The 20,528-nt window shown below is 36.0% G+C and overlaps 1 protein-coding gene across 4 annotated transcripts in view; it reads left to right on the top strand.

The window, feature by feature from the left end:
* The window catches only part of SBF2 (SET binding factor 2), a gene marked incomplete at both ends in the record, with an annotated part of 265,908 nt that extends 245,895 nt beyond the window's left edge, over nt 1-20,013 (top strand). For all 4 annotated transcript variants that reach the window (XM_080346104.1, XM_080346103.1, XM_080346101.1 and 1 more), the window contains 8 exons: nt 5,192-5,318; nt 6,298-6,425; nt 8,282-8,515; nt 14,971-15,075; nt 16,423-16,616; nt 16,968-17,055; nt 19,480-19,611; nt 19,915-20,013. In XM_080346104.1, coding sequence (XP_080202230.1) covers nt 5,192-5,318; nt 6,298-6,425; nt 8,282-8,515; nt 14,971-15,075; nt 16,423-16,616; nt 16,968-17,055; nt 19,480-19,611; nt 19,915-20,013 — 1,107 coding nt within the window. The remainder of the gene's footprint in view (nt 1-5,191; nt 5,319-6,297; nt 6,426-8,281; nt 8,516-14,970; nt 15,076-16,422; nt 16,617-16,967; nt 17,056-19,479; nt 19,612-19,914) is intronic.
* Nucleotides 20,014-20,528: the final 515 nt, after the last annotated feature.

Genomic DNA, 20,528 nt, shown 5'->3' with positions numbered 1-20,528 from the left:
ATGGCTGTTGTACTCAGATTAGTTTCAATTTGAAATGGAGAGATTTTTCTAAAGAGAATCAGTATTGCATTTTTCATTCAAACAAATTAGTCTGCCCAATTGTCACCCTAACTATTCCTTACAACAGCTTAAGGTTATTGCTCCTTTTCTGAAGTAGAAAAAACAAATTCTTGGTTGCAATGTCTACAACAGGACAGAGCAGCCATGTCTTCCAATACTGAAACCCATCAGCTTGGTGGTTCATTCAGTTATGTGTGTAAATCATTCGTCTGGAGCGGTATTCTCTCAGCTGTCAGGCGTGTTCCCCAAGCTTTAATGAGCTGACTGGATAACACTGTCTATTAGTAGAATGGCATAGATGGAATAAACCTACATTTGATTTCTAGCAGGAGAGTAGTTTTGAAGTTAATACCTCCAGCATCTCCCATTTACCATTTGTTGATGCAGGTTTGGTGCTTGTTTACTAGATTTTTCTTGAAATAATTTAACCCAGAAGTCCTACTGTTAGGTACCAAATGCTCACGAGCTCTTAAAAGTATCTGAACCAGTGATTCGTCATTCAGTTTAAGACCATGGGGGTCATCAGTGTACAATGGGGTCATCAACTCAACTGGACTAAACCTAGTCCCAAGTAAAACAACAAATGTTGTTGTCCCATGCCAGCTGCAGGGACCTCAGCACCAGCTGCTGCAGGCTGTTTGTTTGTCTCCTCCTTTTGCTCTGAATTACTTGCTGTTGTAGACGTAGTCTACATCCTGTTTCTGACCCTGAAACACTTTGCTCCAGTTTTACTGTAATAAATCTTAGAAAGCTGGCGTAAAGAAAAGCAAGGAAATTATCCACGCATACCTGTACAGTATGTTTTTCTTGAGTGCAGAGGTCACAGAAACACTGGAAATAAATGGGTTATCCAGAACAAAGATGAAAATTAAATCCAAGGATTTGGGTTTATTGTGATAAAATAGAATGTACTGTGTTTTCTTCACTGCAAAATTCTTGATTTCTCTTTAAGTTATGTTTAACTCCATCTGCAGTTCTAAGAATATGGAATGGTGGATTATAACCATTCTGGCTTTAAAAGTTGGAATGTAATGTAGAGTAGGATAAGTCCCTGCTGTTAACAACTGTCAGATAAGATTTTGATTCAAGCTGCAAGGTGTGTAAAACATTCCTGCTATACATGTGAATGCGTCAAGGAAATAGAAGAACGTTGCCTTTGTAATTCATCTCAGATAACAGCTTTGATGCGCGTCACTAGGTATCTGACTCTATCTTTAAGATGCAGTATAGTGTATACAAGTTGTTAACAGCTACATTTTACAGAAATATCTGTATTTTCTGGCTTTTGGTCTTAAGCTGTGTCCACATGCCCTGGCTGCAGCTGTATCAGCAGAGAGATGACCTTCTGCAGGCATCTGGAGCTATTCAGCACTTCTCTGGTGGAGATAACACCCATCCAGCCTGTTAGCTGGACCTGCCTGACTTCTCCAATCAAAATGGTAGAAAAACTTGATAGAAGGGACCATCTTATTTTGATGGGTGTAGATTTAGAAGCAGTTCAGCAGGTCAATCTGTAGGAGGCAGTAACTTCTCATGAGGAAAGATAGGGCTGTCTAGGCATTATAGTATTTTCAGCCAGTGTTTACTTCAGCCAAGGAAAGACATGGGAACACAGCTTTACTGCATAATCAGTGTAATATAGGTAGTATAGATTTGTAGATTTATTAGAAAAAATCTTTAAATGACTTACAATTGTGTTTAGAATGCAACTCTGAATTAAGTTTTCTAGAAACAGACTTACAAAGGTTAGTCTTCTATCTCATGATAGCATAGTATTGACTTACCAAATTCTAACAATATGGTTGTAAACTCTAGGGAAATTACTTTTGAAGTCAGAATGGTTGAAGTTTGCTAGGAATTTTCTATGCAAAATAAATTTACATAACATTTATACTTGAGCATTTCTGTTATGTTTCATTGGTTTCTGTCAAACTCATTAGACAACTACAGAATCCAATTAGCCTGCAACTTGACCTTGAAGTGTAATGTATTATGATCAATTTTTTAAAATTGCCTATTCACTGGGAATAAACATTTGGTTCTTTCAAAATATTTTTAACCATTATGGTCTCAACATACTAGGTGCAGTAAATAGTCACCATAGAAACAGTATGTGCATTAAATGTCATGGGTTAAACTAAAGATACAGAGAAAACAAATGAAGCAGGAATTCCTAAATTAGAACTGCATCATCTTGTAAAAAGTCATTGTTTATGCCAATTTGTCCAGGTGTCAGCTGAATTATTAATGCAAAATCATTCCTTTACAATAGCAGCATCTGGCAGATACTGTCTCTGCTTCTAAGAATACTGAGTTTATGAAAGTGATGTCAGTGCAGAAAGTTTTTCCTATTTTTCTTCTATTTTGTAATCTATTAAATATAATTAAAACAGAATGATTTTCTGGAACTGACTTGTTTTAAGCTCAATAAGGAGCACCCTGTGGAAGAGGAGGTGACTGCGCTACTCCCATGGTAGATGTATTCAGTCATTCCATTGTTTGCAGGAGTAGCCTCTTAGTGATTACTAGCACAGGACTTTTGGTGTACCATATTTCTTATTTAATCTAATTAAATATATATGTATAATGGGATTACAAAACCAAAATATATTGGCAAACTAAGGAAGGCTAAGGGAAGTATTGGAAAACTAAGGAAAGTTGATAGAAGTGTAAGATTATTAAATACATTTAGGAGATAGTTAATTTGGAACATGATGATTTGAAAAAGAATTCTAAAATACTGAGTTTCTCTAGTCATAATATTAGAAACGCTATCAGTTTATTCAGGTTTTAAATGTTCATATATTGTGGAGATTAAGCATTTTAAAAGGTGTTGCAGTTGTAATTTTCAAAGCTACCCCGTCCTTGTAGATTTATCTTTCTAGGTGGCATGTGTTTAAATCATAAAGTATAAAACATCACTTCTAATTTACATGTAAATTTTTAGTATATCTCTTAAAATCAGTTAATTAACTGGAATGGTACCAAAGAGTTATCAGAAAGAAACCAGTTGTATTTAACCTCAACCTAAGTGGTTACGTTGCCTGTAGTAATAAAAATCTTCCTTTTATGTTTATTTGTAATTGCTTAAATGAATACAGATATTTTCTCTGATGTTAAATTTCTAATTTAGCCCTTCAGATGATGGAACTATATTTTATCAAGAGCTTTTTTCCCTGATAGCTCAGCCATGTTTTAAATTTTGCCGTCTGCACTGCAGCTGAACAAATCATCATTAACTAGTCACTTCACCTGGCTGTGGCATCTTTCCCATCTCCAAGTGTGCTGAAATCAGCCACAGCCATTAAAACACAGACAATAACAATAGATACGATATTCATCTTTATCAAATAAATGTTTTAGATGATAGTTGTTTTCAATTAGAAAGTAATTTGTAATAATATAACTTTACTTACTTGTAGTTCCAGAAGTGGGATCACTCAGAATACCTAGATCAATGACAGGATTTTGGTAGCAGCTTATTCTTCTAAGTCTTCAAATGCATTAAAATAATTATTGGACCATAAGTAGAAATTAGGACCCTGTATAAGTCACGTCAAATAGCAGAATGTAGCCTTTCCTTCTTGCAATATATTAAAGTTTTTCCTGTCACAGAAGGTAGAAAACGTATACTGAACTACTTGTATATGTGTGCACGTGTCTAAATGCACACACATATGCAGAGGTTTTTGGATTTCAGATCAAAAATATATTGTGTCATTTTTGAACAAAATTAGTGTACTATGCTTACATTTTAATCTAATACATGCCAGGAAAAAATACTTTCTTTTTTATAAGGAGAACCTTACTTTGTCTATGAAGTTGAATTCTTGAATTTATTATAGAAAAAAAATTTGCTGAGCTTTATTCTTACAAAACAGTGCAGGAATGTAGTAATTTGTAGTGGGGGTAAATTAAGTGGGGAAAATATTGAATGGAGATATTTTAAAGTATCTTAGGATCATTTTATTTGCCTACTCACAAGCTAATATCAAGATACGATAACAACAGATTCTCTGACTGAAATGCTGTCTGTATGTTTATTAGGTCCTTACAAGGGATTTCCTGTCACTGTTGTGCATTCTGTAGATAACCTTTCCTTGCTAAATGCATATTTGTTTTCTTTATTTAGCTGGTTGGTTGTTTTTTCAAGTGGCATATGTGGAACTCTAAACATCAAGGAGCTTCAAGTAGTCTAATACTAGTTTCTATAAGTACTTAAAAAAAAAGTGTTTCTCTCTTGAGGAACTGATAAGCAGAGATTAGAGAGAAAAGATGGAATGGGAAAATGAGAGTGGTGGGAGAACTAAATGTATTTTACGAGTTTGATGGGAAGCCAGGTAAAGCACAGTGGGACATATTGCAACTATGAAATTAAATCAGCAATTTATGTTTTTATTGCACACTGCACTTACTAGTATTTTATTCGAATTGGAAATTTTCAGTTAATTACCATGCTTAATTCAGAAAATAAATATCACAATTCATAAACTTATTTGGAGAGTAAATTTTACATCTGAAATTTACACATGAAATTTCTGTGAGCAATATCTCATCAAGTTTCACTTTAAAATCTTGAATTTTTATGGATATCAAGTATAAATATTATCAATAATTAATGCTAAAAACTTGTGCCATGAACATTAAACTTAATGCTTAGAATCTTACACCAGGCTCTTTCTGATGATGTTCAAGAGGAAGCAATTGTGAAGGGCCAACTGTCTCACACTGGTGACATTCAGTGGATTAGATAGATAGCTAAGCCTAACTGAGGATAACAATATGCTACATTGTTTTTATTGTTTTAAAAGAATAATGACAAGACACCTCCTCAGCATGGTCTTCCTTTTTTTCATACTGTAATATTTTGGTGCATATTTCAAAATGGACAAAATACATGTAGACTAGCAAGTACTTCAGAAATTCTCTGTTTCAATAATGGTAGCTTTAAAACACTTTTAGACAAAATGTAGAAGGTTTTGTACGTACAGAGAAGACAGTTGCTTATGGAGGTATTTGTTGTCAGCATTCACAGGGGAGTTATTTTGCTGTCATATTTCACTTTGTTATTTATTACATATGTGTTTGTATCATACATCAATACCCTCTTCTTTCCCTTTTTATTTTTTAGATTCATAACCAATACCCAACAGAGTTTGAGTTCAATCAGTATTATCTGAAGTTTCTGGCTTTTCATCACATATCAAATCGATTTAAAACATTTCTTCTGGATTCAGACTATGAAAGACTAGAACATGGTATGTGTGATGTTTATTTACTGCATATTGGTTTTGTAGTCATTGGTATTTTTCTCATCAATATTTGCTTTACAAAAATTTGCGTAGTTTTGGATGATCCAGTAATTGCACAGTGATGATGTAATGAATTCCATTTCAGGAATTTAAAGGAAAGTAGAAGTGAAGAACATGTAGAATTTTCTGAATGAAGAATTCCTTAGCCATGCCACTGATGAGACTACGAGAAAGTGGAAGGAATTAGTGCCATGCTTCAGGGGTTTTTAGCAATTTATCCATGTGATTCAGTTTCCCCTACTAAACACCTTATTTTAACAGAAAGAACTTGGGAATCTTTCAGAGAGTGTATGAGGTTTCAGGAAAGGAGAACCTTTCTAGCTGTTATCTCTCCTTTGTCTCTCTTGAATTCTCTCCAGTGTTTCTCTTCTTTTCTACATCCTTTTAATTACGTCTAATGTGTGCAACCTTACTGGTTCCAAGTCCTTACCTACCCTCAGAACCCTCTTAAGAAAACTTCACAACCACAGTTGTTCTTAGAACTTTTTCACTGCAAAAAACACTTAAGTGCTCTGAATTTCACTGCTTTGTGGGGTGTTTCTCATGCCATATGGTCAATTTCAATGCTTTTCTTGAAAAACTGTAATAGCATGCAACAGACTAGGTGGTCTGCTGAGTCAGCATAGCTGCGGGCAGAAAGGGACGTTCATTGATACATTCAAGTATTTCAGTGAATTTCAAAATAGGTTTATAAATATAATGCTACTGAATTTTTTTTCATACAAAATTGATATTCTACCAATTTGTGGCACAGTGGCGGTTGCAAAGCATAGCAGTTGTTTCATCAAATACATTCTCTTGTTGCAATGACATTTGATAATAGATTTTACTGAACATTTAGTCTGTGAAATTTCTTTTGGCTATGCTTTAGAGTTTGTTATGTATTACCATAAAGCTGTCTTTTTGCTGCTATTATTTTCCCTAGGGACATTGTTCGAAGATAAAGGAGATAAACATGCCAAAAAAGGAATTTGTATTTGGGAATGTATTGAAAAGATGCACAAAAGGAGCCCTATTTTCTTCAATTACCTCTATGCCCCTGCTGAAATAGAGGTATGACTTTGAAAAAAAAAAAAAAAAATACAGGTGTTTTGTTATTCCCTGAGTACTTTTTGATACCCTGCTAATACTTGCTCTCAAATGAATTAAGCATTTGGTAGACAACTTTGACCCACCTTGTCTCACAGGCTTATATTCTCACTCACCTTAGTTATGTAAATGTTACTTAGAGTGCCAAATTCTGGAACATGTATTTATGCATCCCACTGAGGTAAATGAGGATCTTTGTTTGATTTCATTTAATTATATGCATGATTATAAAAAGTGATCTTAAAGTTTGGACAGATTGTTTAAAAAAGACATTGTGTACTGCAAACCACACTTATGGGGTGATTAGAATCGTAATGGGATACTATTTCATAACAATCTGATTGAAACACTTTATCTATATCACTGTCTCGTGATAATGCATGTCCACTAGATTGGACTTTGTCTTGAATAATTCTGTAGAATTTACAGTGCACTCACCATTATACCATTCTGCAGTAGCCAGGGAAGAAGCAGTCAAGATATCTCAGGAACTGCAAGAAAAGGGTGCTGTTCTTGTTGGAGTTCTGGAGACAAGGCTGTTTTAAGATGTTCCTGCCATCCACTGCCTCACAGATGTTCATTCCTGTGCTGCTCTCTCCTGCTTTGGCAGTGAGCTTCGCCCTGATAAATCATTTGTTTGCATGACCATCCACTGCTGGTGACCAGAAAGTCTCCACTGTCTCAGAGGCTGTGGCACCACTGATATTTTGGTTGTGTTTCTTAGTTTTCCTTTTTCCTTAAGCTGTTTTACCACATTGTGTCTTAGCATACATAGTACCTTGCACTCAAATCTGCTATATAAACTGACCTTATTTAAAAAAGAAAATGCTTTAAGGTAATTTGATTCTGCATCGGATCACAGTGCGGTCCCTTTCAACCTCTCCACACGCCCTATACGCACACACACTCACCTAATAAAATGGTGGTGCAAGCGGAAGGAGGGAGAACACAAGAAGATGACATTCAGTGGATAGAAAGTGCTTCAGCTGTCTTTGTTTTAGAGAAAAGTCTGTTTTCTTTGTAGAACTGATTAATTTGGAGCTTTACAGGGTGCTTGTTCACTGTATGTTCTATCCACTTTGCTGTAGGGAGTAGCCTGATCAGTAAGCAATCAGGAGTAGCTTTCAGTATTATGGCAGTGTTTCTTTCTCTTGTTTAGAAGAAACTATTGTTCCTGATATGAAATGGTATCATAGTACCAGAATTAATCATAATAGCAGAATTAGTCATCATGTGTCACTCTTCAGACTTCAGAATTTCCTGTTCACCTGAGCCAGTAATTCCCTTCAAGTCAGGTGCCTGCAAACTGAAAGTCTTGCCTTATTTTTTAAAAGAAAAAAAAAACCACAACTACTCTGAAAGATCTACAGTCCCTGGCTGTCTACCTTATATTACTGTGGTTTTTCCAAGTGGCATGTCCACCAACGTTATACATCTTGTCTCTTTTCTCTGATGGGTCTTGGATTTTCTGCTGAGGAAAACTGAAGAGTGGTCGCTGTTGAGTGCCTTTTGAATCTTTAACAGGAGGCACAAAGACTATGAGGGTACCAACTGTATATGCGGAATAAGAGTTCTTGGTAGGTGCCTGGTTTAACAGAAGGATAAAAATGAGCAGCAAATTCCCAAAACTAGCATTAGTTTTAGGTTTTGATCTGACTGAGATCTTTCTGTGGAAATTATCAAATTGCTGCACTACCCGCCCAGTGCAATATACTGTTCAGTTTAGAATGATCTAGAAAATAGAAGTATTGTATAAGTATATATGTCTGAAACTCAAATAATTCATTTCTGTCATTATAATAAAACTTTGTTTCAAATAGGCACTGAAACCAAATGTAAATATGTCCAGCCTCAAAAAGTGGGATTATTATGTAGAAGAGATTCTGGCTACAGGTCCTTCCTATGACTGGACGATGGTAACTGCAAAATGCAGCGTCTCAGAGGAAACAGACCAAACAGATGGTTCTCTCTCTCAGACTAAGAGGAAAATAGTATGGCCATGTTATGATGATGTTAAAAAAATACAGCCTGATGCCATCAGCAGCCTTTTAAATGTAAGTACATGTGCTACACAGGACATTAAGTTCCCTTATGCTCATGAAATTCAAATTTACTTTTGAATTAAGGTATTGTCTTCTAGATATATTGTTATGAAAAGGATCGTGATAGATGTCAAAACAGGTATCTAGTAAAACTAACTGGTTGATCTTGAGAAGTAATCGTTCGTCTGGGAATCAGTCAGGCTTCCTGCAAGGCTTATGTTGTTCTGAATGAACACTTTTCTGGGAGTATCTTTAACCATAGATAAAAACTATGAGAAAGCCAGTCATAGATTCATTTTTTTCACTGTCTTTTTTAAATAATAAGGTAGGTAGCACAATATATTTTTAGGTTTCCTTTTATAAGAAATGCGGGAGCTATTATTTTAGTTTGGGTGAATGTTGAATGTCATTTTCTCTTTATACTCAGTTTAAAGTAGGTGTACGGTAAAATGGCAAAGACCCAGACTTCCAGACAGATCGGAAAACATAATCTGACACTTGTTGATTTTAAAAAGTGGGAGACAGATACACAAACGTAAACTGAACATCTTGGCCTAAATTTCTAAAAAAACCTTTCCGTGTTTGTTCTTAGTTTGTGCATGTTTACTAGGATCTGCATTGTAAATTTAGTTTCTTTAGAATATTTTGGTACTTGAAGTAGATGCTTGATTTTTGGCTCTTTCTTGTTTGGGCTCATGTAGGCTGCCTAGGTTTTGTCCTTCCTTTATTAGAAGATGAAAAAGAATCTAATTATCATGATAATTGATGTAGTTATTTAAAAGGTGTAACATCTATATTTTCTTAAATGTTTGTTGTTTGATTATAATTAACTAACAGTTCTAATATTTAGATTATAATCTTAATTGATAGTGCAGGAAAATGACAAGGGCTGGAGCTATTGTTTCAAGCCACGTGCATATTCAGATAGACATCACTATGTACAGTTTTTTATTTCTAAAACTATTTGCAGACTTTACCTGATATTAAAGCTGGGATTATGAAGCCTAATATTGCAGTGCTTGGAAAACTGGAATATGTTATGGGTCCCTGAACTCCCCTGAATCACCGATGATTTTTTGCAAAGTCATAAGCAGAAAGTTTCTGAATGGATTTAAGTCCTTGAGAATAGACTTGCTCTTGCTGGAGAGTTAGCTTTATTCTGACACATTCCTCAGATTTCTTTTGGTCCATTCCAATAATAATTCATCAAACATAGGAGCAATAGTTGTAAAACTCCCCTTGAATCCAAATAAGATAGCCAGAACTTCTTAAAGCTTATAATTTCACAAATGCAAGAGAAGAGCAGTCTCTTAGCAGGGGTCATATCAGGGATTCTTTAGCAAAAACATGGAGAGCTTTTCTATCAGGTAACTAGAGGCCAGAAGTACAGCAGGAATATAGAACAATGTTGTTCTGCATTTCTTCCTGGGGTTGATGCCAAACTGTCCGTATCCACAACTGTGAGAAACTGCCATATAACAGGAAAATTAGCCATATTATATTCCAAAGATATGTGGGTCAGGTTTTATAGAGTTTAAATGTTATTTGTGAATTAGATTATAGTAAGAAAAGATAGCAATGGAGAGGAACATTTGGAAATCTTTGAAGAGGTTGTATAAAGGTTACAAAAATATCCTTCTAAGTTTAAAAAGCAAAGTGAACTTTCTTTTAAAACAAATTGTTAATTTAGGGCTATGGCTGATGTAGGAGAAAGACCTCTCTTTAATCATAAATCCGTTGAGAATGTGTTGGTATCCAAAAAATGTTTGAACTGAGACCATATTTAGCAATGGTAAATTATTAGGGATGATTGATTCTCCCTTAGTTTATAATGATAAGCCCAAATTTGTTTGTTCTAAAGATATTTTTCAATTGAAAACTAGATAGTGCTCTTCAGGATGTAAAGCTAAAACAGAGAAGTTATTGAGTATCTTAATTGAGAATTTTCCTCGGTAGATTGTGGTGCTCTTCTATTAAGAGCAAAAGGTGTAATTTTTTTAGCAGTAAGTGTTCTGATGTGTTCTGGGTACATAACAATCCACCTCTAACCAGATGTGTGTGTTGGCTCTATGGTTTCCATAAATCCTTATGTTTATGAGCTTTAACAAGTTAACCAGTCTGCACATTTTTGTCCTAAATGAAGCCTTTTAAAGATTGCAGATGATAAAATGCATTTTAAAATGCAGATTTCTGTATAAAGTTTCTCAGTTCACTTTTACCACATCGGAGGCACCTAATAAATACGAGCTAGGCTGTTGAAATCTTAATTTCTCAAAAAGGTACCTTGGAGACATAAATGTTTAAAAGCAGATCCAAACAGAGATGCTTCCCTTTGAGACCATTTTCCGGTGGCCTTTCTGCATGATAGAAATCAGAAACAGGGATAGTAAGAGTGACTACCCATCCATTTTTTAATGAAAATGAAAGGTAATTGTGAAACATTACACTTATGCCTCTATTTTCTCTTTTAGTGATTAGTTACAAATAGGTTTAAAATAATTTCTTTATTTTAAAAAGGTAGGTTTCTCCATAAAACTCAAAACCAACTAATTTGACAGGAACTTTGACGATCCTGCTATTTCTTTTTTTGTAAGTACTTGCTTTCCTTGCTTGTAAAATTCAATCAGATTCTGCCACAGTGTAGCACATTCAAGAGCCGTGTTTTCAGTTCTGCCTGAAGTTCTGGGTTAAATGTTTCCCATAAAGACTAGCTCTTCAAGTGCTCCTTCGACCGTGAGTATGTTGTAGCACATTATAAATGAGCTAATTTATCTGACTGACGTTCAACAAAGAGAAGGGCTGAGTCCTGCCTCTGGGGAGGAACAACCCCATGCACCAGTGTGTGCTGGGGGAACCCAGCTGGAAAACAACCTTGCAGAAAAGGCCCGGGAGTCCTGGGGAACAACAAGCTGACTGTGATCCAGCAACGTGCACTTGCAGCAATGACAGCTAGTGATATCCTGGGTTGGATTAGGAGCATGGCCTGCAGGTTGAGGTCTCCTTTCCCTCATTCAGCCCCGCTAAGGTCAATCCTGGAGTGCTGTGCCCAGTTCTAGGGTCCCAGGTACATGAGAAAGATGGGCTACTGGAGAGAGTCCAGCAAATGGCCACAAAGATGATTAAGGGACTTGAGCATCTCTCATATGAGGAAGGACTGAGAGAGCTGGGACTGTTTAGCCTGCAGAAGAGAAGACTCAGCCAGGGAATCTTATCAGTGCATAAAGATATCTGAAGAGAAGGTGCAAAGAAAATTGAGCTAACCTCTATCTGGTGGTGCTCTGTGACAGGACCAGAGGCCACAGGCACAAACTGAAACACAGGAGGTTTCATCTGAACATCAGATGAAACACTTTTCCACTCTGAGGGTGACCAAGCACTGGCAAAGGTTTCCCAGAGAGGTTAAGGAGTCTCCATCCTTGGAGAAATTCAGAAGCCATCTGGACACAGTCCTGGATAACTGGCTGTAGGTGACCCTGCTTCAGGGAGCAGATGACCTCCAGAGGTCACTTCCAACCTCATCTGTGATAAACGTCTGTTTGATGGTTGTATTAGAGGTAGTAATGTACCAACGTTTTAATGAAAATGCAAGTCAAATCCTGAGGGCAGACACATCTCCACTGTCTCCACTAATTTGCTAATGTTCCTAAAAAGGTATTCAGTCCCCATAGTTCATTGGGAGTGGCTCAGATTTCATACTTTTAAGAACTGAGAGAGATGAACCTGCGTGTCCTGTTCTTACAAGTAAGAAGTTACGTCACTCAGCATAGATGATGATTGCTCAGAGAGAGGTTGGCAGACTCAGAGGTGCCAGTTCAGGATGCCAGTCACCCAAATGAACTCTGACATAAAAATGTATGCTATAAAAGAACTAAAGCTATATAAAAGGATCAATGCATAACTAGCAGAATAATAAAAATAACACTTCTGATTGTGAGCTGTTTTATAACTTTTGGTTATGTGCCAAAAAGACTGATCCATCAAAGTGGACCCTGAACCAAAAAGTTTAATCCAAAAATTAAGTAAGTAGTCACGTATAACTTGTCGCACACACAAGTCTGAACACTTGACAGAGGTGACTCAGCATCTTTCCTTTTGTAGTTAAAGTCTCAGAAACCTTCTAGCCCAGAAGCTGAAGAGAAAATACTGGCAAGGGAGGATTTCCATTACAGAGTGATCTGTCACAGTCAAAACGGTTCACTGGCATAGCGCTTTGTCCAGATTGTTTTGCATGTGCCCAAACACATTTTGGATACAAAGCAGGTGATCAGTCTTTACAGTTCTGGAGTGAATGCAGAGGTAACTCCTGTCTATACCATTCAAATATTACAAAGCAAATTACTTAGCAGAAGTATCTTTTGTAAGGCAGAGTTAATTGCAGTGTTAATTGCTTGCAATTACTAATTTCAGGAAGTGGATATTCATATGATTTGTATTTGTTATAACCCTTCTATTTATATGTATTGACTGCTGCTCCCATAAGTCTAGGCAACAGGAGATGAACCAGAAAGATAAAGTTAAGGAATTTTTCTTTCAAGGAAATGCAACTATTCCTAGTCCATTCTGCACATGGAAGTAAAAAAAAAATCTTGACATTTTCAGCAAAATTTAAAACTGAAGGAGCAAGAGTAAATCTTAGGGATTTATTGCCATGTAAGTTTTTTTTACATGGGGTTTATTAAAGAAGAATTTATTCCTAACATTTCAAGTTATATATAGGAGGTTGTTGAAACTTTTTCATTTTAAGTTCTGGAAGCACTGCTCATTGTGAGGCCAAAAGAGAAGGAATGTGACCCAGTTGCTAAGTAACAAGTTTCAGTTACTTCCAGATTCTGCAGAGAAAGACTCCTACTCAGAAGTCAAGACTACAGCAGAAAGAGAATGATCAGATTAAAGCCTGTCTAACTTTTAGCACTAAAGAGATTGCATCCTTTTGCAGCAATTTGGAAAGCCTTTTACATAGAAAGTCTGTGGTAGATCGATTCAGTCATATGTATCCCATCAGGAAGTGTTTTACACTCAGCACTTTGAAAAAGGAACAAGTAATCTAGAGAAAGCTTTAGTCTGACTTGTTTTCACCATGCCATATTTTTATCTCTACCTATGAAGATACTACAAACAAAACTATTCTGGTTTTATTTCTTGTCAGAAAGAGAGTCCCATAATATTTAATGTATATGCGGCTTTCAACTGCCTTCAGTATGTAAAACTTCTGGTTTGATTCTTGCGGTTGAGCCAGATTTCTTGTATTTAGTTTTACTTTAGAGTTTGCTGATTTACCTTCGGCAAGGAAGAGTTTGTAGAAACATTGTGTTCCCGTTGCACTGTCAGATAGTGGCTTTTTTGTTTTCATTTCAGAGTTCAAAATTTAGTTCAGGAGTTAATTTCCTGATCAAACTGTTTTCTTACCTTAAAAATACGATCATTTTCTGTAAGTATTTCAATCAATAACAATTTCCTGAAGAAACTGTCAATCTAAAAGACCAATAGGAGCTGGAGGATGTTATGAAATCTACTTTAATCATTTGGTCTAGTAGAAGTAAATAAAGTCAGAGACTTACTGTCTCTACTCAGAAAATAAATGTCTTGGGTTTTAGTTGGCTTTCATATAACATGGGAGTTTTCTGTCCTATGGCAAATCTTTGTTCCATCATCAATTCTGAATTGGATTTGGAAAACTGAGTTTTTAGTTTTATTTCATTGAGAATCAGATTTTCATAACAATACAATTGCTGAAAGAAAAAAATATAGGAAAGGATCATTGTAAGGAATATGGACCACACATCAAATAATTACAAATGTATCAATGAGTGTTCACAAGTAAACATAAAGTAATGAAATTGCCTCTTTTTGCTTTACTTTGTATGCACTGTTTTATTAACAGGAAATAACCCTAAATGGAGGTTATCAACAAAGGTCATATTCCCAAGTTCCACAACAAGAACATGTTGTTACAGTTTGGCATCCAAACTGAATAAATCTTTCTGTTTCATTTCCTTTTATTACAGCTTTGTATCACATTTTATAAACCAGGGTAAATGTTAATATTGGCAATGTACAGTGTTGGTGTCACAGCACAGAACTTGTACTTTGTAAATATTGTTATAAAATATAGCCTATCCTTATCATTGCCATGTTTCTGTTATGGCAGTTGTGTTGAACTTTATGTGTTCAGAAGAACTGGCAGAGAATTGAAAGCATAATGGCTCCTCCAGCCTCTGACATGCAGGAAGAAGGATGTGGCTGATGCTGGATGTGGCTGATGCTGTACTTGGTTGCCTTTGACTCCTGATTCTGGCTGATTTCAATCTATAGCTGGTTTGACAGAGGTTTTTGTACTTCACTAGGCAACATAGCCTCAAAGTTCCCTGTGTAAAAATATTGACTAGAAAATAGCTGTATAAAAATGATTGCTAGGAAGTGATCAGCTGGAAATGTTTATCCTTAAAAATTCTTGTTGTTTTTTTCAGGAAATTGAAAGGTTGGAAAGTAAATTAAATCAGAGCCCAGAAAGGTGGCAGCTTTTGTGGGAAAGGGTCAAAATGAACCTGAAGGATGATACCAGACAAGACAATGTAAGTAGTAAAAGAGCTCATCAACAGAACAATTCCATTTATTTTAGGCAGGCTACCTAGGGCACTGACAAAATCACTGTACTTCTTGGAGTAAAATACTGCTTTGGAAAAGTTGAATATGTTGTTCTAACCCATGAAACTGGCTCTGTATTTCTGCAAGCAGAAAAATATATTTAAACTTGTGCTATTTATCTAATTGCTTTTTCCAGGGTAGATTAAGGCATACAGACAAAATGAGCATGAGCAGTTTACTGACACACAAATATATTTCTTTATATGTTCATAAGATTCTTGAAGTATAAAAAAAACTCAGTTCCTGAAAGTAGCCAAGCAGACATCATGGAGTTTCAGAGATGAGTAAAAGTATTTCCATGTCTAAATAGAATTTTGGAATTGTAGATTCTAGTAAAGGTAGGAATTGTTCATGCTTGTGTTTCCAGTTCTTGACACGGTAAGAATAGCTGACAATATAGATATTTTCTAAGTCATAGGCTGCCTCTTTGCGATCTACATGCACTAGGAAGACTGTTAGATACAGCTTTTGTGAGCTTTCCCTGTAAACTTGGCACCCTGCGTTACCAGCTCAATTTGCCAGCCGCCGTGCAATGGCTGGTCTGCGGCACTGCTTTGTTATTTGCTCTCAGGAAAGCAATATGCTTTACATCTGTCAGAGTCATTCAAGTTCACTTTATACCCAAGATGAATTCAAGATGAAAAAAGTTTTATCCTAGCAAAGCAGAGGATTTTTTATTGAATTGGAGGCAGAAAAGAAAATGCAAGTATCAGTATACCTGATATCAGTCTCCTGTCTTAGCTGTTATTTAAGGATTCTCAGATAAATGCAACAGCTAAGGGTCAAGCTATCATTTAGATAAGACCAAATTCAGGATCCCTCTTATTGCACGTTATTGAGATCATACTAAAATGATTTGGATCTATAAAGTAGCTGTTGGAAACTGAACTCTTTTTTCCATTCCTCCCTCAATTCCTTTCCTTCCCTATGAAATTAGGGACATTTATTGTGTCTGAATGTCTGACTAGTTCTAGATGCTTCTGAGAAAGCAAGGGAAAACATTGCTCAAGAGCATGTCACTGGAATATGCAAGGCGCTTCTGAAATACTGATTTCTCACACCATGTGAACCCTTCTGCTTAAGAAATGCATTGAATTGCCATCCCTCTGACTTCTTTTCTGAGGCAGCACTGACTTGTATTGTGAAGATTATTTTGCCTTATAGTAATTCACAACTTACACGTTGTACCATGTATTATCAGTATAATGCTAAGACAGTCTCACAATGCAAAACGCATTATGTTACCTTTTTTATTTTCTTTTGATCTTTTTTAGCTCCGGAAACACCCTTCTGGCTCCTCAGGGATGATGTCAGCTAATCTACATTCCTATCAAAAAAGGTCTTTGATGGAAATACCTGACAGTGGTCTGGGTGAGGAACAGAGTGCGAGCATCTCTCCCTCCAATGGAGTAGACAGAAGAACAACTACACTATACAATCATTTCACATCAAAGAATGATGAAAATAGGTAAAAAACAAAATTTTCATATGCACAGAATACCTTGTAACTACTTTACTCCTTCTTTGTGATTTTGATTACATTAATTGTCTTGATGAGTGTGCCTCTATCTCCTAGAAGTATCTTTCAGTCTTCCCCTTTACAAGCAAATTGTAGCTGCACATTTTACGCATCTGAATACTGAAACACTGTTTATCAGTGTATTATGTTTACCAATAACTAATCTATCGGTTTAAAACCAATTTGTTTTACTGCAGTAAAAGAAGTGTTTGAAAATGTATGTAGTCATTTGGGGCTTTTATGTATTCATGTTATGGCATGTTGTGGAATCAGGCCATTTGTATTTTCTGTACCTTTCAGATCTTTTGAAGGTACGCTATACAAAAGAGGAGCATTACTAAAAGGCTGGAAACCTCGCTGGTTTGTGCTGGATGTGACAAAACACCAGGTAAAAACTTTTCAGATAATGACTTTTTTAATGACTAGTTCGCTGCTTTTTTGTTTACTGAGTTTGTACAGATTGATTTTACAAATAATACTGATTATTTTCAGATGTAATGTATTTGCTACATCATTATAGACCATACATCTGTTTATCTTGTATATCTTGTAGCTGATACAGTATTCTGAATGGATAGAGTTTTTTAGTATTTGGGGCGTTTTTGTGGGGTTTTTTTGGTTGGGGTTTTCTGTGTTGTGTGGGTTTTGTTGGTTGGATGGTTTTGGTTTTGTTGTTTTGTGGTGGTTTTTGTTTTGTTGTTTTGTGGTGGTTTTTGTTTTCTTTTAAACAGTGATAAGTGTTTAGCATATAATCATAAAATACTTCTTGGACTGGAAGTCATGCATAATTGTTTGGGCCCATACATCTTTGGCCCGCTTCGTACCTGAGGAATAAAAAAGCCAGGTGGTGCCTGAGGACATTTTCTGGGCAGTGTGGTATACAAGCAATTTTTTAAAGCACTGCTAACTCTAGAATGTCATTAAGCAATTAAGTGGCGAGCATGATTTGCCTTTTAATTTGGCCAATTTAGTTTCCGAAAGAGCTAAAAACTTCTTGACACTAGAGAGTGCAAAACTTAAAGGTATTTTCTAGAGAGCAACTGGGATTCTGAGAGCTAGTATGATAACTGATAGAAAGTTGAATTCAAGCATTCATGTGGAAACTGTGGTAGTTACTGTATGCTCAGTGTGTTTTATAGCCTCTTTGTTCCTCAAGCACTTTGCTATGAGCATTTCTCTTTGCAAATGAAAGGGCATTGTGTACTCTGGAAAATCATAATCTGAATTGCCTCAGCAGAAAAAAGACCATGTACCTCACTTGATTTTTGGGTGTTTTTCTGTAACCTGTATTTGGGAAAGCTGATCTGGAGTCTCTGTAAGAAAGTCTTTTCAAATATGAAGAACAGGGTCACAGATGACTCTGAAATGAGTATCAGTTTTGCAAATTACTTAAAATGAGTTAAAATTTCATCTCAAATCTGTATTTATAAAAGTCCTGAAATGCAAAGTTCCTGATTGAACGATGATTTCAGGTGCCATGTATAGAAGCATTTTAGATCAGCAATAGTGATGTAAATTTAGTAGCAAAGTTAATTATAAATATTGACAAATCATTGTACAGAAAGGAGCACTAAAGCCAGAGATCTGTTGCTCTCAATGTTTTACCCAATTTATAATGTATGCTGGAATTCTGCAGTGGAAATTTGTGCTCTCATGGACTTTAAATAATGTTGGGTCATCAGGCGGTAATCTTCATTGAGGCAAATACTGCACACAGTGTGGGCTGTAACCTCTGAGACTCATGGATGGTTTTGTTTAAAAGTATTAATTTATTGTAATCAATACACTTTAAAATATGTCATATAGATAGTCATTTAAAACGCTAATTGAGGATTTCTAGATTAGCATGGTAAAGTACCAACAAATGTGCTGATTAGAGTTATTCTTCCTGATAGAGAGGAGAAAAGACTCACTTTGCAGAAGAAAAAAATACTTTTCCATCTTTTGTATAACCAGATATCCTCCTGAGTATCATAGATGTAGGAGAAATACAGGTCAATCTTAGTTGGAATTCTGTTGTTTGACCTTTGCTATGAAAGTTTGCTTTACTATTTTGCATTGGTTTATGGGATTGTTTTTTTCTTTTAAGTAAGTGTCAGATTTTCTCTTCTGGAACTTGTTTGCATATTGAAACTCAGTTTATGGAGTGGTTAACATTCATATCAAATTATCTTTGCAAGGAGAAAAAAAATAAAAGGCAAGCGTCATTCAACCACTAAATGCAGTGTAGGAAAATGTGAGTTTTCTATGTAGTTTATGATGATCTGAAATTATACTTAAATTTTTGATGATCATTTCAAATTCTTGAAATATAGAGAATAAGTGTTCTTTTAACTCCTTGGTGAAGTAAAGCTTTTGTGTTAGTTTCAATGTAATGAACAGTGAAGAGGTGGTTTCTGTTAGAGAGATTGATAAGGAATGCTGCATCTGCTTTCATCCTTCACATGGCCTCTGCCCAGAACCAATGCAGGACTATTTGAAACATCTCTGCTCTGAAACTCCGGTGACAAAATGCTCCTCCCCAGCTCCATGTCTGCTCAGGAGCAGATGGTGGAGACTTCGCAGTTACCCAGAGATGTCAAATAGAGGACTGGCCAGTTAAGGACTATCACCAGTCCCACCATTTTGTGTATATCAAGCCTGTGGTTTCTGTCAGTTGTGTCCCACGTCAGTTGTCCTAAGGCCCTAGTAATGTTGTGCATCCCACCATTACCCCTCCATGCCCCCAGGTTGTATCCAGGAAAAGGGAAGAAGAAGTGAAAGGTCCATCTAAATAGCATCTTTTGATTTATTTTTTTCTCTTGTGGTCTAGCTGCGATACTATGATTCTGGTGAGGATACGAGCTGTAAGGGACACATAGACCTTGCAGAAGTAGAAACTGTGATTCCAGCTTCTCCAACAATTGGAGCGCCAAAACATGCAAGTGAAAAAGCATTTTTTGATGTAAGTATGTCTGGTCTTTACTTGATCTTTATGTGAAACCTCCTTTTTTGCTGTGTTTAACCTTCTACTTTCAGTCCTGCTGGAAGGTGTGAGCTAGGAAAGAGTTGTCATGCCAACTCCAGACAGAAAGTTTTTACACAGCTTGCATCTGGCTCTCACTCTCAACAGTATAAGTTAAGAAAATATTACATTCAGACCCAATTACTACATTGAGTATTACAATTTACAGTAAAATTTGCAAAATTCTTTTTCTGTTTTGTGTATTGACTTGTCTGTTTTCATGTTCTTATTTTCCCTTTGCAGTTGAAGACAAATAAACGCGTGTATAATTTTTGTGCCCAAGATGCACAGAGTGCTCAACAATGGATGGATAGGATCCAGAGTTGCATTTCAGATGCTTAGAAAGGAAAAACATTCCATATTAAAGACACGTTTAAAGCACCTCTTCCTGTAAGAAGCTAAGTTCTGAAATGTTACTGACAGACAACCAGTCTTCCTGACATTTCGGCCATAAAAGTTCATACTACGCTAAAGTTCCTTTTCTGTTTAATAATTATAACCACTGTAACTGCTATTTTTTTCTGCAGGGAGGACTTTGGAAAATAATAATCCATTTATCCTGAACTTCCACTTTCTTCAGTACAATTCCTAGCTATAACAGTGGTCTGTATTTGCACTATCATCTAATCCTGGTTTTCTCATTTCAGAGCTATTCTGTTGGGAAACCTGTCCAAAGGAAATTGTAGAATTTTTCCCTCTAACAGGAAGTGTATTTTCTCTTTTCTCTTTTCTTCATTTTTAAGCAGAATGTTCTTATATCCAAGCTAATCATGAATAAGAGGGAACATGTCTACAATTCCAAAAAATAAGCAAATAAATGAGGCTTGTGAGTCCAGTGACATATATATCAGGGTGCC

The sequence above is a fragment of the Nesoenas mayeri genome (assembly GCF_963082525.1).
Source record: "Nesoenas mayeri genome assembly, chromosome: 5".
NCBI lineage: Eukaryota > Metazoa > Chordata > Aves > Columbiformes > Columbidae > Nesoenas > Nesoenas mayeri.
This window is presented reverse-complemented; position numbering and strand designations above follow the sequence as displayed.